This window comes from Sus scrofa, chromosome 13 (assembly GCF_054392235.1).
Source record: "Sus scrofa isolate SSC_HxYL_T2T_F1_AM1 chromosome 13, Sscrofa_HxYL_maternal_Yorkshire_Landrace_v2.0, whole genome shotgun sequence".
Classification (NCBI taxonomy): domain Eukaryota; kingdom Metazoa; phylum Chordata; class Mammalia; order Artiodactyla; family Suidae; genus Sus; species Sus scrofa.
Genome location: NC_139395.1, coordinates 221,327,504 through 221,343,918, shown reverse-complemented (window position 1 = coordinate 221,343,918; position 16,415 = coordinate 221,327,504). Strand labels below are relative to the sequence as shown.

Here is a 16,415-nt window from a genome sequence, read left to right as displayed (position 1 = left end):
TTCGTTCTCATCTCTTTCACCCTTTCTCCCAAAGAGAGGAACAAATGAAGATAAAGAGAAACTCTTGGAGGTCCCATCGTGGCGCGGCGGAAACGAATCCAACTAGGAACCACGAGGTTGCGGGTTTGATCCCTGGCCTTGCTCAGTGGGTTAAGGATCTGGTGTTGGTGTGAGCTGTGGAGTAGGTCGCAGACGTGGCTTGGATCCCACGTTGCTGTGGCTGTGGTGTAGGCCGGCAGCTGCAGCTCTGATTCGACCCCTAGCCTGGGACTCTCCATATGCCCCAGGTGCAGCCCTAAGAAGACCAAAAAAAAAAAAAAAAAAAAGAAAGAAAGAAAGAAACTCTTAAGACTCGTTTCTGCCTAATTCCGCCCAGTGGTTCCCTCCTCCGTGCAGTGGCGTGGTGGCTGCTGGCGGGCAGGGGACAGCTGTGGCTGCATCCTCTGCGGTTTCATTCACCAATGTGAAAGGTCCTGCGTGCAAGGTGAGCGCGCACCTCTTGTGCCCTAGAGTCAGTCCCTCGCCCTCCCAGGTACCCCCCCCAGGTGACTTTTGAGGCGCCCCCGGCAGGGGAGACTCCGGGTCCCTCACCGAGGCAGGCCGGTCGCGATGCAGAACAGGTCCATGATGTCGCTGGAGTTGCAGTACCTGCTGAAGATGACCTGCGAAGCAAGCACAGGGCCGTGAGGGCGGGGCCGGAGCGCTGGTTGCCATGGCGACGCCAGAGCCCACGCCCCCGGTCCCAACCTGCAGGTGCATTCTACAAAGAAAAAACAAACGCAAAAGCCAAAAAACCCCGGGCCCTGGCAGGTTACACAGTGTTTTTTCATTGCTTCCATTTAGACTGGTTGAGATAAATGTCACTTTTTGGTTTGCTGAAAAGAATGATGAAAAACAAAGCTGTCACCCCCATAAACACACCCGCAGGGGACGTGCTGCTGTGTGCCATCCTGATGACAACTGACACACCTTCGACCCCTCCGCTTACAGCCATCGCATCACGGGGGACCCCAACAACATCATACGGGGGCCCGCTGTGCAAAAGGGGGGAAGGGCATTTGCTTAAACCTAAGACTGCCTTGGAGGCTTTGCGGGCTGAGGTTGCAGACAGACGGAAGCACAGAAGGCATGGCAACGAGAAAGGATCTGATGTGAGCCCTCGGGGTGCACAGGGAACCAACTTCTCGGGAAGCAGTTCTGCCCACAGGCTGGGCGTCCAGCCCTGGCTGGACAGGAAAGAAACGTGTTCGCATCCGTATCTTTGTCCGGGGTGGGGATGGGGGCCTGCCCAGGACTCTCTTCGCCCTGGGGGGGTCCGCCTGGGACTCTCAGCGAGAGCCCCTCCCTGGGAGACGGGCTTCAAGCCCAGTAGACGGGGGTTGTTCTCCAAGGCTGAGCTGAGCTGAGGCCCCTCTGCATCACCATTCTCGCCAGCTGCTGTGAGGCCCCCTGCTCAGCTGCAGGCAGGGCCGGGGTGGGAGGGCCGGGCCGCAGGGAGACTTGTTAAATGACCAGAGTACCATGTTTTCAGCAAAGATCAGTCTGCATCATTTTTTTTTTTTATTGGAAACAGCGAACTGGAGCAGGCAGATAGTCCCCCCTCAAGGCAGCCTCTCCCTGACGACCGCGGCTTCCTGCGCGCTGCTGGCCTGGCAACGCTGAGACAAAGCCAGCACCACCATCCGGGGGGTGTCGCACCCTCCGAGAAGGGGCCCTTTATCTGCACTGTCCACCTGGCGCCGGTGTCCAGGTTTGGGCTGCTGGACCCCTGTAGCAGCCCCCGTGCGGGCCCTGCTGGGGCTCGCCCAGCACCCCGCAGCGGTTGCTAGAACTCAGGCCTGGAGGTGCCCATTTTCGAGGCAGCAGCCTGTGCTGGGCCCATAGGAGAAGGTGGCCCCTCGCCGGGCGCCTGAGGTTCCGGGGTTTGTCCTTGCCGAGGTCCCACCCACCCTCACTCTCGTCCATGGGGACCCCTCCCCGACCCTCTGCTCTGCTCCCCCAACCCCTTCTCCACAGCGCCTCCTGGCTGGGGGCTGACGCTTGCCTCCATCTGACCTTGGGTCAGGCCTGGGCTTTCACGAAGGTGCATCCCTGCCCCCCTCCCCCAGGCTTTAGCTCTCGCGGGCTGTGCCCTCGAGGGGTGTGGGGTGGGGTGGTCCTGGCCATTCGCCCACTGACACGGGACCATTTCTGATGTTCCCACTTGAACCACTGAGAAGTTCATTTCCACTTGGCACCGGCGGACTTTGTGGGTTCATTCCAGACCCCAGGACAAGGCAGGGGTGGGCCGAAGGGTAGGGGGGCCGGGGGCGGGGAGCTCTGTCTGTGAAAACTCTCAATTTGCCCGGGACTTCCAGAAAAGGGGGAGGCGGCTTGGAGCTGAGTGTGACAGAGGTGGAGTGCAGGCTAACGAGCCCCCCCCCGGGGGGAGGGGACACAAAGGCCATCCCTCGGGGGTCCTGAGGGCCTCGGCTGCAGAGGAATCTGGAGGAGAGAGTCCCTCGCCTCGGGCAAGCAAACAATAGAAGCTTTAAAAAGTCCAATTACGAAATCTCCCAGCAGAGCAAACCCCGGACTCACAGCGCCCACGGATGCTCCCGCTGCCCCATGTGGCCGATCCAGCCAAACCTGCTGAGGTTCTGTGATCCAGAACCGTCTTTGAGATAATTCTGGACGACAGCCCGGGGGGCTGTGAGATAATTCTGGACGACAGGCTGGGGGGCTGTGAGGAGGTCAGAAATAAGCAGAAAAGATTTGCACGGAAAACTGTGCTGTGTCCACCGGAGCTCCGCTCCAGCGTCCCTCTGCTGTGCGGAAATGCGGGCGCTTTGACCCCCTTGAACTGGCCCTCACATCTGACCGGTTCCCTCGTTCAACTAACCAGCGAGGCAAAAATCGTGGGCGCATGGCCATTTCGTATGTGGGAGTCATGCTTTTGCTGTGTTTATCTCATCAGTTAATGAGCCTTTAGCAGGGCTCTGGGGTGAAGCTCCATGCGAACCCCAATGCAGCAATGCCTGGACAGCCTCGCCTTTTTTTTCTTTTAAGGGCCGCACCTGCGGCATATGGAGGCTCCCAGGCTAGGGGTCCAGTCAGAGCTGTAGCTGCAGGCCTACGCCACAGCCACGGCAACGCCAGATCCAAGCCATGTCTGCGAGCTACACCTCAGCTCACAGCAACCCTGGATCCTTAACCCACTGAGCGAAGCCAGGGTTGGAACCTGCGTCCTCATGGATGCTAGTCATTCGTTTCCATTGAGCCACAACGGGAACTCCCAGCCTCGCCCTTTGCCGGGTGTCAGGAGAAGCTCCTGGCCTCGATGGGTTGTTCCTGGGGGCGGGGGGCGGGGGAGGAAACGCAGTAGTTGGGGGAGGTGGGGGGACCAGCCCCTGCTTCATGCTTGCCTGGGTGGCCTGGGGCGATCCCCTCCCCCACCCCAGGCAGCCTGGTCAGGAGGGCACAAGGCCTTTTGTTCACATGCTGAATCCTTTTCCAAAGCCTTTAGCCTTGATCCAGAAATAAGCAGCGGGGGGTGGGGGGGAGCTTTGGGGAAATGGAATTTACACGTGAGATGTGGAGGCCGCGAGATTAACGGAGAAATTGGGATTTTATGCGGAGGCAGCCCGGGGCTGGAGTCCCTCGGTAAGCACAGCAGGTCACCCAGACTCTTCCACGTGCTCTGACCCAGCACCGTGACGTTAAACCAGGACACACACGTGAGAACTCAGAGGCCCCCCTCTGCTGGATGCGGGTGCCCCCTCACCTGCGGCGGGGCCCGTGAAGGGCAGAGGGAACTGGGGCGTCGAGAACCTTCCTGCTGCCCCATGAGCTGGAGAGCGGGCACTCTCAGAGCACCACCCACCAGCCAAGCCCTGTTCTGAGCAGAGCTGGCGAGGCTCCCTCGGGCCCAGCCAGCGAGTGGTCAGGGCGTTAGGATCCCACCCAAGGCCTACCACGGCCCAGCGCACACACACGACCCAAAGAGCTCCGGCTCCCAGGCTCTGCGAGGCATGAAATGCGCATGTGCAAACCAGCTCCCCCTGGAGATGCTGCCGCAGCAAAGGCAGGGGTCCTGGGCCCCACGGTCCCCGGGGGCTATTCTTTTATGCGCTGGCTCCCCCCACGGCCTCCGCTGTGGGCAAGACTGTCCCCACCCGTAGCCTTGGTCTGCCCTCCTGTGAGTGGGGGGGATGGCGCCTGCTCCACTTGCCTCTCAGGGACGAGACGAGGGGCGAGTGTTTGAACAGGGTCCTGAGGCCGCTGCTGCTTGAATGCAAACTTCAGTCCACAGCATCTTGGCCGCCTGGGAAGCTCACGATCCCACTGACTCTAGGGTCCTGAGTGTGGGTGGAATGGCTCGGGGTCCCGCTGCCTCCAAACGCACCCAAAATGACTACGGCTGTACCCCATTTGGCACCAAGTCTTATTTAGTAGGACTTCAAACGCACAACCCGCAGGCTCTCCAGAGCTTGAAGAAAGAGCCCAGCTGCTCCGTTTCCACTGTTCCTTGGAGGGCGGGGAACCTGCGACTCCAGAAAGGATGGGGGTGGGGCAGGGGCTCCTGGGCTGCATGCCCACGGCAGGACAGTCCTGGGGCGAAAGGGACCAGCAGTCTGTCCAGAGGTGAGTGTCCCGGGGGCACACGCGGGCGGACTGTGCCTTCTGGCGCAGGTCATGGCTGGGACCAGCCCTGACTCGTCCTGTCCAGCAGCCCAGGAAGCGGGACCCAGGGCTCGGGTCAGGGCTGTGTCCTCCCAGCCAGGGACCTTCCGAGGACATGCTCTAGGCCTGTCCTTAACAGGTGGGGGGCCCTGGGCTTGAGACCTAGGGGACTGCAGTGGCCAAGCTACACTCCTCGGCACAGGGTGCCTCTACCAACTGGCTGTCCAGCCTGCTCCCCAGAGCCCCAGCCCCTGGTGGCCCTGCCCGCCCTCCTGGCCTGACCTGTGACCATCTGGCCAGGACACAATCTCCTTTCCTCGTGAGAACTTTAACTGATCGATTCAGAGCTGGGGGTGTTTGGGGTGCGCTGTGCGGTCACCAGGCGTCTCACCCAGGCTGTCCCCACCTGGCCCGTGGGCAGGATCACAGGGTGGAGGGGAGGCCGCGAGGGGTGGAGGGCAGGAGAGCACAGCACGTTTCTGTTTCTCTGTATCAAAAAGCACCTCCACCAACACACTCAGAAAGGCAGGGCTGGTAGCTGTGGAGCAGATGGCCAGCACCCTGCCAGCCCGCGTCCACGTGGCCTCCAGGCTAAAGACACAGGAGGGCAGCTTCTAAAGGCTGGGAGGGACTCGGGTCCATTCTGAGCCCAGGGGCCTCTTCCAGGGCCTCTCCTCCTGGACACGCCACTCAGAGGCTCATGGAGGTGGGGGTGCAGAAAGCAGCCCCCGAGCGCCCGGGTCCCAGCCACACGCGGCCGTTTGCGTGTGGAAAAGCAGGAGGATGGATGGTCTCCAGGCCGCCAGGCAGCTCCGATAATCGAGTTTCCCATTACGAGGTTAGGAGGACCGAGATTTGATCACGGCGGAGCCGGGGCTTCTGGAGGGCGCACCGCGGCCTGTGCACAGACCACGCTGGAACGAAAGGTTTTCCACGTTCCTCTGGGGAGATTTCAACCAGGGACTTGCAGCTGGGCCTTTCGGCACAAGGACATGGCGCAGGGAGAGGGGACCCGGGTGAATCAGGAGCGGCTGAGATGTTCTGGAAAGCGATTTGCATGCCGCGGGCTCTGGAGGAGAAACAGGACCGGGGACGCCCAGCAATGGGGGAGCGGGGCTCCAGGCTTCAGCGAGGCCCGCAGAGGCCCTGAGCTGCTGACCCGCAGATGGAGGCAGCCCCACCTGTGCTGGACATTTCCTGGGGGGCCCTTCACCTCCCGAGGGGGCCCTGCGTCAGCTCCCTCACGCTTGGCCCCTGAAAGCCGCCAGCGCTGCTTCGAGGCTGCCCGTGTTCAGGCTGCAAGCTGGCTCCCCTGCCAGGTGTCGGTGAATCTGGAAGGTGCCGACAGGTCCCACCCTCCAGTCTGGAGTGGCTGGTTCCCTGAGATACCTCTGGGGACTGAACTTTTGGTGCAGGGAAGCTGCTGGGACTGTAACGCCTGGGGTTTCAGGCAGCTCAGGCTCCGCCCCCCCATGACTCCGCCCCCAGCCCTTGTCCAAGCATCTTCGACTGTGGTATATGGGCAGCCAGCTCCTGCTTCCGAGTCTGCCCTGTATGGTGGTAGCTGCTGTGCTGGTCAGCATTTAGACCTGGAGGCTGAATCCTGCTCTGTCCATGTGCCCAGAGCCGGGGCGGGGGCGGGGGGCGGGGTGCTGGCCTGGGTGGGTGCCCAGAAAATGCTGGCTGACGGTGCAAAGATGCTAGATTCCATGTCTGCCGGACATCAGCCCTGATTTATGCAGCACACATTTGAGATTATGCCCCCGACACACACGCCTGAAATCCACATGTGAATTCACACAGGTCAAAGTATTTAAAAAAAGTTTCAAAAACTGCTGTTCTTGGTGTCCATCGCCAGCTCTGCCCTGGCTTCTTGCTGCCCCCTCTTTAATGTGGTGGATGGAGAAGCCCATGGCAGGGTCGGGGGGCACTAGTGCTGAGCCCCCAGGATCCAGGCACAGGAAAGGCCTGGCTTCGGAAAGTGGGGGCGCCCTTGGGGGTGCTCAAACACGTGAAAACCGGGCAAAGCGTCCTTTCATTTGGGCTCCGCAGGTGAAAATGGCTTGCCATTGTTCCTGCCCCACTTCCTCTGGCCGTTTTGGCATCTATTCAGCCGACTGTGGTTGGCAGAGGCTGCTAAGGGCATAATTTCCTCTCTGAGTAACTGGGCGCCCGCGGGGAGGGGCAGTAATAACAGAACAGAGCTGCCCAGCAAGCAGAGAGGCGCCAAGCGTCCCCCGCCCCCACCTCTAAGCGCCCTGGGGGGCTGGGCTGAGCTCCCTTCCGCATGGTTGTGCCCATAATCCAGAGCAGACCCCAGTTCGGTTTCCTACTTCCGTCGCAGGCACGTCCTTGCAGCTGCTGGGAACACTTCTTGCTGGGTTTGTCAAATTCTGGTGTGCACTGGCACCAAGTCAGGGACCACTGGAAACTGTGGGTTTCTCACGTGGACGGTCGCCGGGCTATGTTGTGAAATACTCCTGGTTCTGGACAAATAAGATATGACCTACCAGCAATTTAGGTTTGGGTTCAGTTCTGCAGGCTGGGAAAGGCAAAACCCACCACGAACACAAAAGAAAAATTCAGTGGGTGGATGTTGGAGGGGACGAGGGACCAGGGACCAGGCAGAGCTGGGAGGGTCGGAGGCCTCCTGAGAAAGCAGTGGTCCCCGGGGAACTTCCTCTGCGGGGCGGGCCACTGTCTTTCTCACCAGGGGGCCGTGTCACCAAGCTCATCATGCAGGATGGCATCAGCTCCTTCTCAATATCATTAAAAACTCTGTGTCCGTAGGATGTGCTTTCGGGGTGGTGGTTGTAAGACATGCAATTATGTCCATTTGTCTTGCTGTTCCCTCTCACACCGACGGTGAAATTTTTTATTCCACTGCCCTAGCAACAGTTTTCACAGAGCGTCTTTGAACTTGGAGGAACGAACCTCGAGCAAAATTTTCCTCATTATCATTCTCTGCAATCTTTCCCCCAACGTGATTTTTGAAGGGCGGCAGCTGGAGACGAGAGCCCCGAGTCTGGCGATGCCCGGATCCTGCTGAGGTTGCGAAGGCGGAAGGGAAGGCAGGCACCTTTCCCTTCCCAGGGGACGCGGCGAGTTCGGCTCTTGCACGCGGGCTCCCGGCTCGGTTTCCTTCCTCTGTTCATCAGAACTGGACGCCTCTTCCAGCAACACTCACTCCGCCCCCTCCTGGCTCCATCCGCGCTGCCTGTTCCTCTCAGCCCCCTGAGCATCTGAAATCTCTGCAGTAACACATCATCAGACATCTACTCTTGCAACCTGACGATGTGACTTATAAATGTCGCACTGACTTCAGAAATCTGCACCCAGCTGTTAGAGGGTTCAAGGCCCTTTCAAGGAGATTAGACCTCAGAGCCTCTGGCCATGGCGCAAGCCCTTCCCCCACCCCGAGCAGCCTGGCTGCTCCTTCCCACTCCCCACCCGGAAGGTGTGTGCCCACGCCTCACCCCGCCTCTATATAACCTCTTCCCCATGCAAATAAGGTCACCTACAAAGACCAATCAACACTCAGCCCTTACGCAGGCAGAGCGGCCGGGGCGGGACTATCCGGTCCCCACTCAGGTCCGCAGTGTCGGGACAGAAAAGCAATTACCAAGCGAGGTGGGCCCTCTTTTTCTCTGTCTCCTGAAAACGTGCTTTCGCTTTAATCGATTCGTAACGCCCTCACCGTGCCAGGGGACCGAGGAAACCATGCAACTCATCCTGGAACAAATTCTATCACAACCAAAACAGGGTCGTGACTTCTCAGAACAGCCATGCTGGCCTCCAAGAAATGGAAGGCACATCATCGCACTGGCCCGAAGGCGAAAGGGACGGATGGCTCAGAGGCCCTTCCCCGGGGACCGTGAAACAGACTCTGGTTCATCACCAAGGGATTGATCCATGGGACGACTGAGCTGGATCCCCAGGGACTGATGCTGCGTGAATGGAAGCCAGTCCCCCAAAGATTACACCCAGTGTGGCTCCACTGATAGGACACTTCTGAAATGATAAAATCACAGAGATGGAGAGCACACAGTGTTTGCTTGAGGGTGGGGGCGGGGGCGGGGTCATGAAAAGGACTGAACAGGACTGAACCGGACAGCGAGACTGTGGCCTGGATAGGAGATCCCGCGGGTATGGCTCCATGTCTAGAACTCACTGGACCTAGGGCACAGGGCGGTGGGCTGTCTCCCTGCGCTATCCTGGCGGTGACCCCGTTCTGTGATTTTGCAAGACGTTCCCATGGGGAGAACTGGGTGAAGGGCCCGCAGCTCTGGCCACAGCACTGCTCACAGGCGCACGTCACCCTAATGACCCCAGAAGCACCCCGGGGTCACAGAGTAGCCCGGCTACCTGGACCTGCAGTCCTCGAAGGCGGCCCCCTCCCCACTGACTCTGGCCGGGACTGGGGAGGGGGTCGCCCTTGGAGGACTGCAGGTCCAGGTAGCCCTGCGGGGCAGCCGTGTGGCAATTCGTGTGCCCTTTGACCCAGAGTCCCATGTCCAGGAGCCGCTCTGAAGAAAATAATAGCATAACAACGGCAGCTATTAAGTGCCAGGCACTGTTCCAGTCGCATCCCAGGTTTAGGCCCAAACCACTGCCTTGAGCAGCCTCTGCGAGCAAAGAGCTGGTGTGTGTGGGGGTTCTTTTCTGTTAATTATTGCAGAGAAATGGAATCGAGCTAAATGTCTCAAAACAATGAAATGATTACATTTTCGTAAGGGTCCACGATGGAACAGTACACAGGCGGTTGAAACTGGGTTTTATACGGTTTTATATGGCTGATGCAAAGCTGAGTGAAAATGGTCAAAATAAAAAAATACGTGAAAGAAAGCCAGTCTCTCTCAGAAAACACCAGCAGAAAAGATCCTGAAACGTTCGCCGCTGTTTTCAGTCTGCTGGGATGATGGGTTCTTTTCTTTTCTTTTTTATACGGCTCTGTATTTTTCAAATATTCCACAGTGAATACGCGGGGCTTTTATAACCAAGAAAAAAGTTATCTAGATCTAGAAGCCGAGGTTAATCACTGATAACAGAACAGGCTCCTGAACACTCTCTTCTGGTAGCAGGCTGGGCTGCATTTACACAGAATTCGTAGCAGAGGAAAAGAGGTCTTTACCATTTTTATTTGGAAAGAATACTCTGGCACCAAGCCAAGCGGATGAGAAAATTAAATGAGTTTGCCAGAGGACAAAAATCAGTATTTAAACGGCATGTGGCCGGGAGTGGGGGGAACTGGGGGGCAAATCAGAGGAGAGAGAGATACAGGGACAGAGTGGGGGGGGGGGTTGGATGGGGAGGGAAGGGCGGGGCCAGGCACCTCCTTGGAGGGGGACCAGGAAGCAGATCCCAGGGGGTGGCTGCAGGGACAGAGGCGGGACAGGGCTGGAGGGATCCGTGTGAAGCCCAGCGGACAGAAGGGCTGCAGAGAAGCCGCCCCCGCCCCCCACAGTTGCTCTGAGTCCTGAGACCCACTTGCCAGCCTTCCTGTTAAACAATTTCTGCAGCTCCAGACGTCACCAAATGCCCCTCAGATCCACGTGTCTTCCTGACCCCACCCAAGTGAGGTTTTCAGTGACCAGGACAGGTGTGGAGGCTTCCCAGGGGCTGCAGGGAGCCTGGGCAGGGGTCCTACGGGGACCAGACCAGCCGCTGAGAGGGGGAGCCACGCCCCAGACTTGGGAAGGGGGCTGGTTGACCAGCGCTGCCCTGGGGCAGGGGTAGGGGTGGTGGCCTGCCAGCCCTGGTTCCGACTCCCCTTCTTTAAGTAGATGGATGGAAACTCCTTCAGACACCAGCTAGAAACTAGTACTCGGCTGTGATAACTTAAATATCAGGGCCTTCTCAGAGGGACACGTCATCCTTGGCGTCTGGTGCAGCTGGTCAGTGCCAAGGCTGCCCGCGCCTGCTGTCCTGAGACCCGAGTGTCCCGTACATGTCCGCTGGCCAGCGAGCGGCAGGGCAGCGCTGCCCAGTCATTAGGGCCAGTCCGGGGCCGCGGGGTGGTGTGGCCCTGGGGCCCCCAATTCCAAACACGGTGCTCCCGCAAGGACCCTCTCTGTTCCCGTTAATTCTTTACTGGGTGCTGGAGCTTCGGATTTACAGAATCAGTGGGTCCTAATACCAGCACTTGGGTCATTTAACTGCTCATATAAGCCTTATATATCAGGGTTGTATGCAAATTTTTTTGAGGAAACAACACCTCTGTGGCTACACTTGTGCCCGTCACTGCGCTGACTCGTGGGCATCAGGGCACAGCGGGCGCCTGGCACGGAGGCTGCTCGGCAGAGTGACCTTGGTGAGTGGCTGCTCTCAGCTGGCTCGGTCTGCCTGGGGGTGGGCCCTGGGGTGGAAGGCGCCCCGCGGCTCCCCCATCTCCCTTGGTGGGCGTCAAGCTTGCACGCTGCTCTGGGCACATGCAGGGCAGAGGGGTGGGTAGGGAGGAGGCAGAGAACGGAGTCCAGCTTCTCTTCTCACCAGCTTGCCCAGGGCGGGTTTCCTCACGGTTCTGAGGCTCTGCTTCTTTGTCTGCGGGGTGAGGGTAATTGGCACGGATGTTACCAGGGCGAATCCTGACGGGTGGAGGGCCTGGCACACAGGAAGGGCTCAGGGCAGTGCAGTTGTGATTGTAGGGAGGCCCATGGAACGCGGGGGCGTCTTCCCCGGAGGTGGAGGGGCGCCTCCTTGACCCTCAAAGCCCCACGTTCACCAGCAAGAGGCTCCCAGGACACACAGCCTTTCCTTCAACAGGTGGCACTTCCGGTGGTTCTCGGGTCAGGGCATGAGGAGATGCGGTCTTAGGAAAGTTGCCCCAAAGCAGCGGCTCTGACGCTCTAACGGACCTCCCGGTACCACCAGCCACGTGCCACTACATCCAAGGTGCAGGGAGAGCTGGGGTCGTGTCCACACAAGTGTGTTTTTGTCAAGAGGATCATGTAGGGTTTAGACTTGGACGGGCTGAGTGATCAATTGGGCCTCACTCTGCTTTGTGTCAGTTTTCCCCTTTCATCCCGGAGGGACCCTTTGCAAGGCGCGGGCCTCGTCTCAGTCGGCTCCTTTGTATCCAGCTGTGAGCACAGGACCTGCCCGTCAGGTTCGGGGACCCTGGTGTCCAAGCATCCTGGTGTGAATGGGTTGACCCCAAATTTTGAGGGTATATGGCTAATGAGGCCAGTTCCGCCACCACCTCCACCATCACCACCAGGACCACGGGCACTGCCACCACCATCTCTATCTCCATCACCGCCACCACCTCCATCACCACCTCCCTCACCTCTCTCATCATCACCTTCACCATCACCTCCACCTCCACCATCACCTCCACCTCCACCATCACTACTGTCTCCACCATCACCACCTCCACCATCACCACTGTCACTGCCACCATCAACATCCCCACCACCTCCACCATCACCTCCCTCACCTCTCTCATCATCACCTTCACCATCACCTCCACCATCACTGCCGCCATCAACATCCCCACCACCTCCACCATCACCACCAGGACCACGGGCACTGCCACCACCATCTCTATCTCCATCACCGCCACCACCTCCATCATCACCTCCCTCACCTCTATCATCATCACCTCCATCACCGCCACCATCAACATCCCCACCGCCTCCACCATCACCACCACCTCTATCTCCACCATCGCCACCATCCCCACCACCTCCAGGCATCACCACTGTTACCACAGCGCCAGCATCATCCCTTCACTGCCACCAGCACCAGCACCACCTAATGAGGTCGAGCCCATGCTTGGGCCAGAAGCTGGGCCAAGTGCCTTAAACTCTGCAGCCCGGGTCCTTGGGAGGACCTCGTGGGCTTGGCATTGTCATCATCCCCATCACAGACGAGGCCTCTGAGCCACAGAGAGAGCCTGGCCCGGCTGGGTCCGTGAGGGCCTGGATACAGACTCCACCCGTGTGGCTCCAAGCCCAGAGACGCATGCAGGGCCCGAGGTCAGGCTTTCAATGGTGGTCTGAATGGGAGGTAGAGGTGGTCTCTCGGCCTCTTCGTCGCTGTCACTCCCCCCCCCCCATAAAGGTGTCGGCATTCGGTTTGCTTTGCTCTCAAATTACTGATATTTCGGATTGCTATTTGGAAGGAGTATTGATTTAGACTCCCGTTCCACGCAGAGGAAAATAAACCAATCTAGATTCCTTTACCTTTGTCGATCAGACCATGCTTCCTCTTTTATAGCCTTTATAAACTATTAAGCTTTTCTATAAGCCTCTAGAAGCTTTTACAGGGCTTGGCCCTCAGAGCAAACCAGAATGTCTCCGTCTGGCCCCTGTTCTCGTGCTCCAGCTCTACCACTCAGAACCCACCAGACCAGCCACCGGAACTGCCAGCTCCAACTCAGCGGTGGTTCTGCAGCTCTGCTGTCTTTGGGGGAGTGAAAAGCTGAATTCGATTGCCTTTTCAGCTCCTGAGAATTACAAATGTTTAGTATATAAAGCAAACAAGCTGAAAAGAGACCAAGACCCAAATCCCACATTTGATTTTTGTATTATCACTCAAGAAATAAATACACGTTCAGCAAAGAAGGGATTGTAGGCTATCTGTCTCCCCATCCATCCATCCAAGCACATCTGCAGCCCGTCTGCCAGTCACCTCTACTTATAAGTTAGCTGTACGAATGCAAACGTACCACTTGTGCTGTCTTGCCCCTTGTTTCTAGAACATGCGACAACAATGGCACACACAGAGGATGGTTGTTCACCACCAGGCAGGCCATCATTGCTTCTTTGCTAAGATACAAGTCTGAATTAGGCCTTATTTCCCTTTCCAATTCAAGAGGCATTTTTCTGGTCATGTCATTTGAAAAGAATATAAAATCATAACAAAAACTATTTATTACTCTAAGCCAGATGCATGACATACATTTTCTGAAAAAATAAATAAAAGAACGTTGGTGTAATGGAAATGCTGCAATCTGTAAAAAGCAGATGGCTGGGTCCGGCATGAGAGGTTTACTCCCCACCTCCCGGCTTCTGTAGGCGTCACCACGAGACCCGCCCTGCTTGTCTGCTGCCCAGCTTCTCCTTCCATTGGGATTATTTAATTAATTGATTGAGTTTTACTTTGGGGCCACGCCCGCAGCATTCGGAAGTTCCCTCCCGGGCCAGGGGTCGAACCTGCACCACAGCAGTGACAATGCCAGACCCTTAACCGCTAGGCCACCAGGGAACTCCCAGGGTTATGTTAAAGCACATTCTAGAGAGAGAGGTGGTCTCTTTTTCTTGCTGATTATTTTTGAAGAACACGCATTATCTTTGATCCTTAAAGCTTGGGTGGGGATTGCTTTTCCTATTTTGCAGAAGGTTCAGAAAGCGGAGGAACCTTCCTGAGGTCACAGCACATGAGCGGGAGTGACGCGTCGGAAAGAGGGTGAGACCCAGCCCTTATGAGACGCAGCCCTTACTGGATGCAGCCTGGGTGTGGACAGACGCCAGGAATCGACGACGCAGCCCAGGGCAGGGGCGGGGGCACACGTACAACGCCCCTGGGGGTGTGGGAGGGCGGATTTGGGACGGGTGCAGAGAGAGGCCCCTGAACCAGCCTCACTGCCAGGGCAGAGCTGGCAAGGCCGTGATGAACCGGCTGAGGAAACGCCTCTGAGCTGGGCTTCCTGGACCCAACTCTGCTCCTTCTCTAATAACCCCTGAGCCCTGGCAAGGCTCCCACATCTCTGGCCTCAGATGTCCCATCCTCAGATGGGGACAATGCCAGCTCCACCTGCTCCCCAGGGGCATCTTCCGCCCCGAGCCCTGGATGCTGGAATGGCCACCTCCCCCGGCAGGTGGGCTTCTTTCTCCCCACAGAGGTGCACTCGCAGCACAGATCCAAAGCCAGCCTCCGCGTGCCATGCCCAGCTCTGCCTCTCACAGACTCCAGGGTCATGGGCAAATCCCTTCCCCTCCTCACGGCGGACCTTCCTTGGCTGCCACGTGGCAGCCTCTGTCAGGTACTTACCAAGACATCCAGCGTGTGGTAACACCATCCAAACGCCGGCCAGGCGCGCACGGTCCCCACTTACAGAGGTGGAAACTGAGGCCCAAGATCCACAACCAGCACATGGCCCTGCTGGAGGGAACCCCAGTCCGTGGATGCTAGGGCCGCTGGATACGCCCCCAAGGCAGCGGGCGGGAGGCTGTTCAGAAGCACACCACGGCCCCCCGCCACTCACCTCCCCATCACGCCCATTCTCTGGGCTCCAACACACAGGAGGCCCTGGATTAACCTCTGTTAAGGGAGACGGCTTGAGAGGCACCGGTGCCCAGCACGCAGGAGTGCGTTCAATCTGCACGCACAGCTAGGCTCGGCGGGGGAGCAGAGAGCGCTGCGACCCCGCCTGTAACATGGAGCTGGGGGCTGGCGAGGCGCTGAGTCCACGACACCCACGAAGGTAAAGGCAGATGTGACACATCTGTGAAAGAGAGCTGACCTGGACGGGTGGGGAGGCCACGAGGAGCAGGTGCGTCGGGCTGGTGGTGACGGGCAGGTGTGACCACCTGGCTCTGCCCCGCCCACACTCCCCAAAGATCCCGCGGGATCCCGCTGGGTTAGGAGCTGTGGTCGAGCTGAGGCTGGACCACGTTCACAGCCCAGTGGCTACGAGCCCTGTGGTCCTGACTAAAGCCCCCCGCTGCAGACCCCTCGCCCGAGCCCCGGAAAGCTCGCTCTGCGTATCACCTGACCTGACCGGGCAAAGTCTGTGCAGCTGATTGGATTAAGGCTGTTGTGATGAGATCATCCAGGTGGCCAGAAAGGAAGTCACAAAAGCACCAGGGAGGCAGAGGGAGAGCTGACCGCACACGGGGAGACAGTGACGTGACAACGGGTTCAGACAGACCGGGAGATGCTGGCCTGGAAGACTGGCTGGATGCGGCCACAAGCCAAAATCTGCGGACAGCCTCCAGAAACCGGAAGGGGCCAGGAGCCGATGGATTCTCCCCCAGGACCTCCAGAGGGAGCGGGCCTCTGCCGACCCCTTGATTCGGACCCAGTGACACTGATTTTGAACTTCTGGCCTCCAGAAAGGCGAGAGGATACATTCCTGTTGTTTTAGGTCATGCTGTTTGGGGCGATGTGTTAGAGCAGCTCCACGGACGGATACACCCTTGACCTCCGTTCTAAGAGGGCTGCGATCTTTTTGCAGGGGATGGGAGTCCTTGAGGCTGCGGGAGGCACGGCGTGTGTATAGGATTAGGGCCAAACTGCAAGACGAGGCCAGGGACGACGGGTTAAACAGGAGACATGGAAGGCTCGGGAACAGGTCAGACTGTGATCCACCCGCCTGCCTCCCGTTAGAGCTCCCGTGGGAGACAGGGAGGCAGGGAGGCCGGAGGGGACCAGCCGGCAGTCGTGGGAATTCCTGTCCTGCTTGGAGATGTCCACGAGCGGATGCAGCTGCCCAGACGCTGCAAACACCTGCCTGCCCAGGCTCTGGGCGCCTCGAGGCTCAGTGGGTGCTCAGGGCCCATTTCCCACCTGCATCTGCGGCCGCACGGAGGCCTCTCGTCACGGCTGATCCACTCGCCGCCCCTGCCATCTTTCGGGGTTGCTTTGTTTTTGTTTTTGGAACCTGAGACCAAGCTCCGCTGTTATAAATAATGGATCGCAGGGGATTGGAAACGCAAAAATCCAGGAGCCGAAGGACCAAGAGATGGGCCGAGATGAAGCTCAACCCAGAGGCCTGGGAGGACGTGTCTGATGGTGTCTCTGCTTCCGAT

At 58.4% G+C, this 16,415-nt stretch overlaps 1 protein-coding gene across 5 annotated transcripts in view; it reads right to left on the bottom strand.

Annotated features, from left to right (window-relative positions):
- PDE9A (phosphodiesterase 9A) overlaps positions 1 to 16,415 on the bottom strand; it is a 95,452-nt gene that overhangs the window by 66,537 nt on the left and 12,500 nt on the right. For all 5 annotated transcript variants that reach the window (XR_014825234.1, XR_014825232.1, XR_014825233.1 and 2 more), the window contains exon 2: positions 592 to 662. Coding sequence is in view for 2 of the 5 variants with exons in the window: in XM_005654079.3 (XP_005654136.2) it covers positions 592 to 662 (71 nt within the window). In the remaining 3 variants the exon portion in view is untranslated. The remainder of the gene's footprint in view (positions 1 to 591; positions 663 to 16,415) is intronic.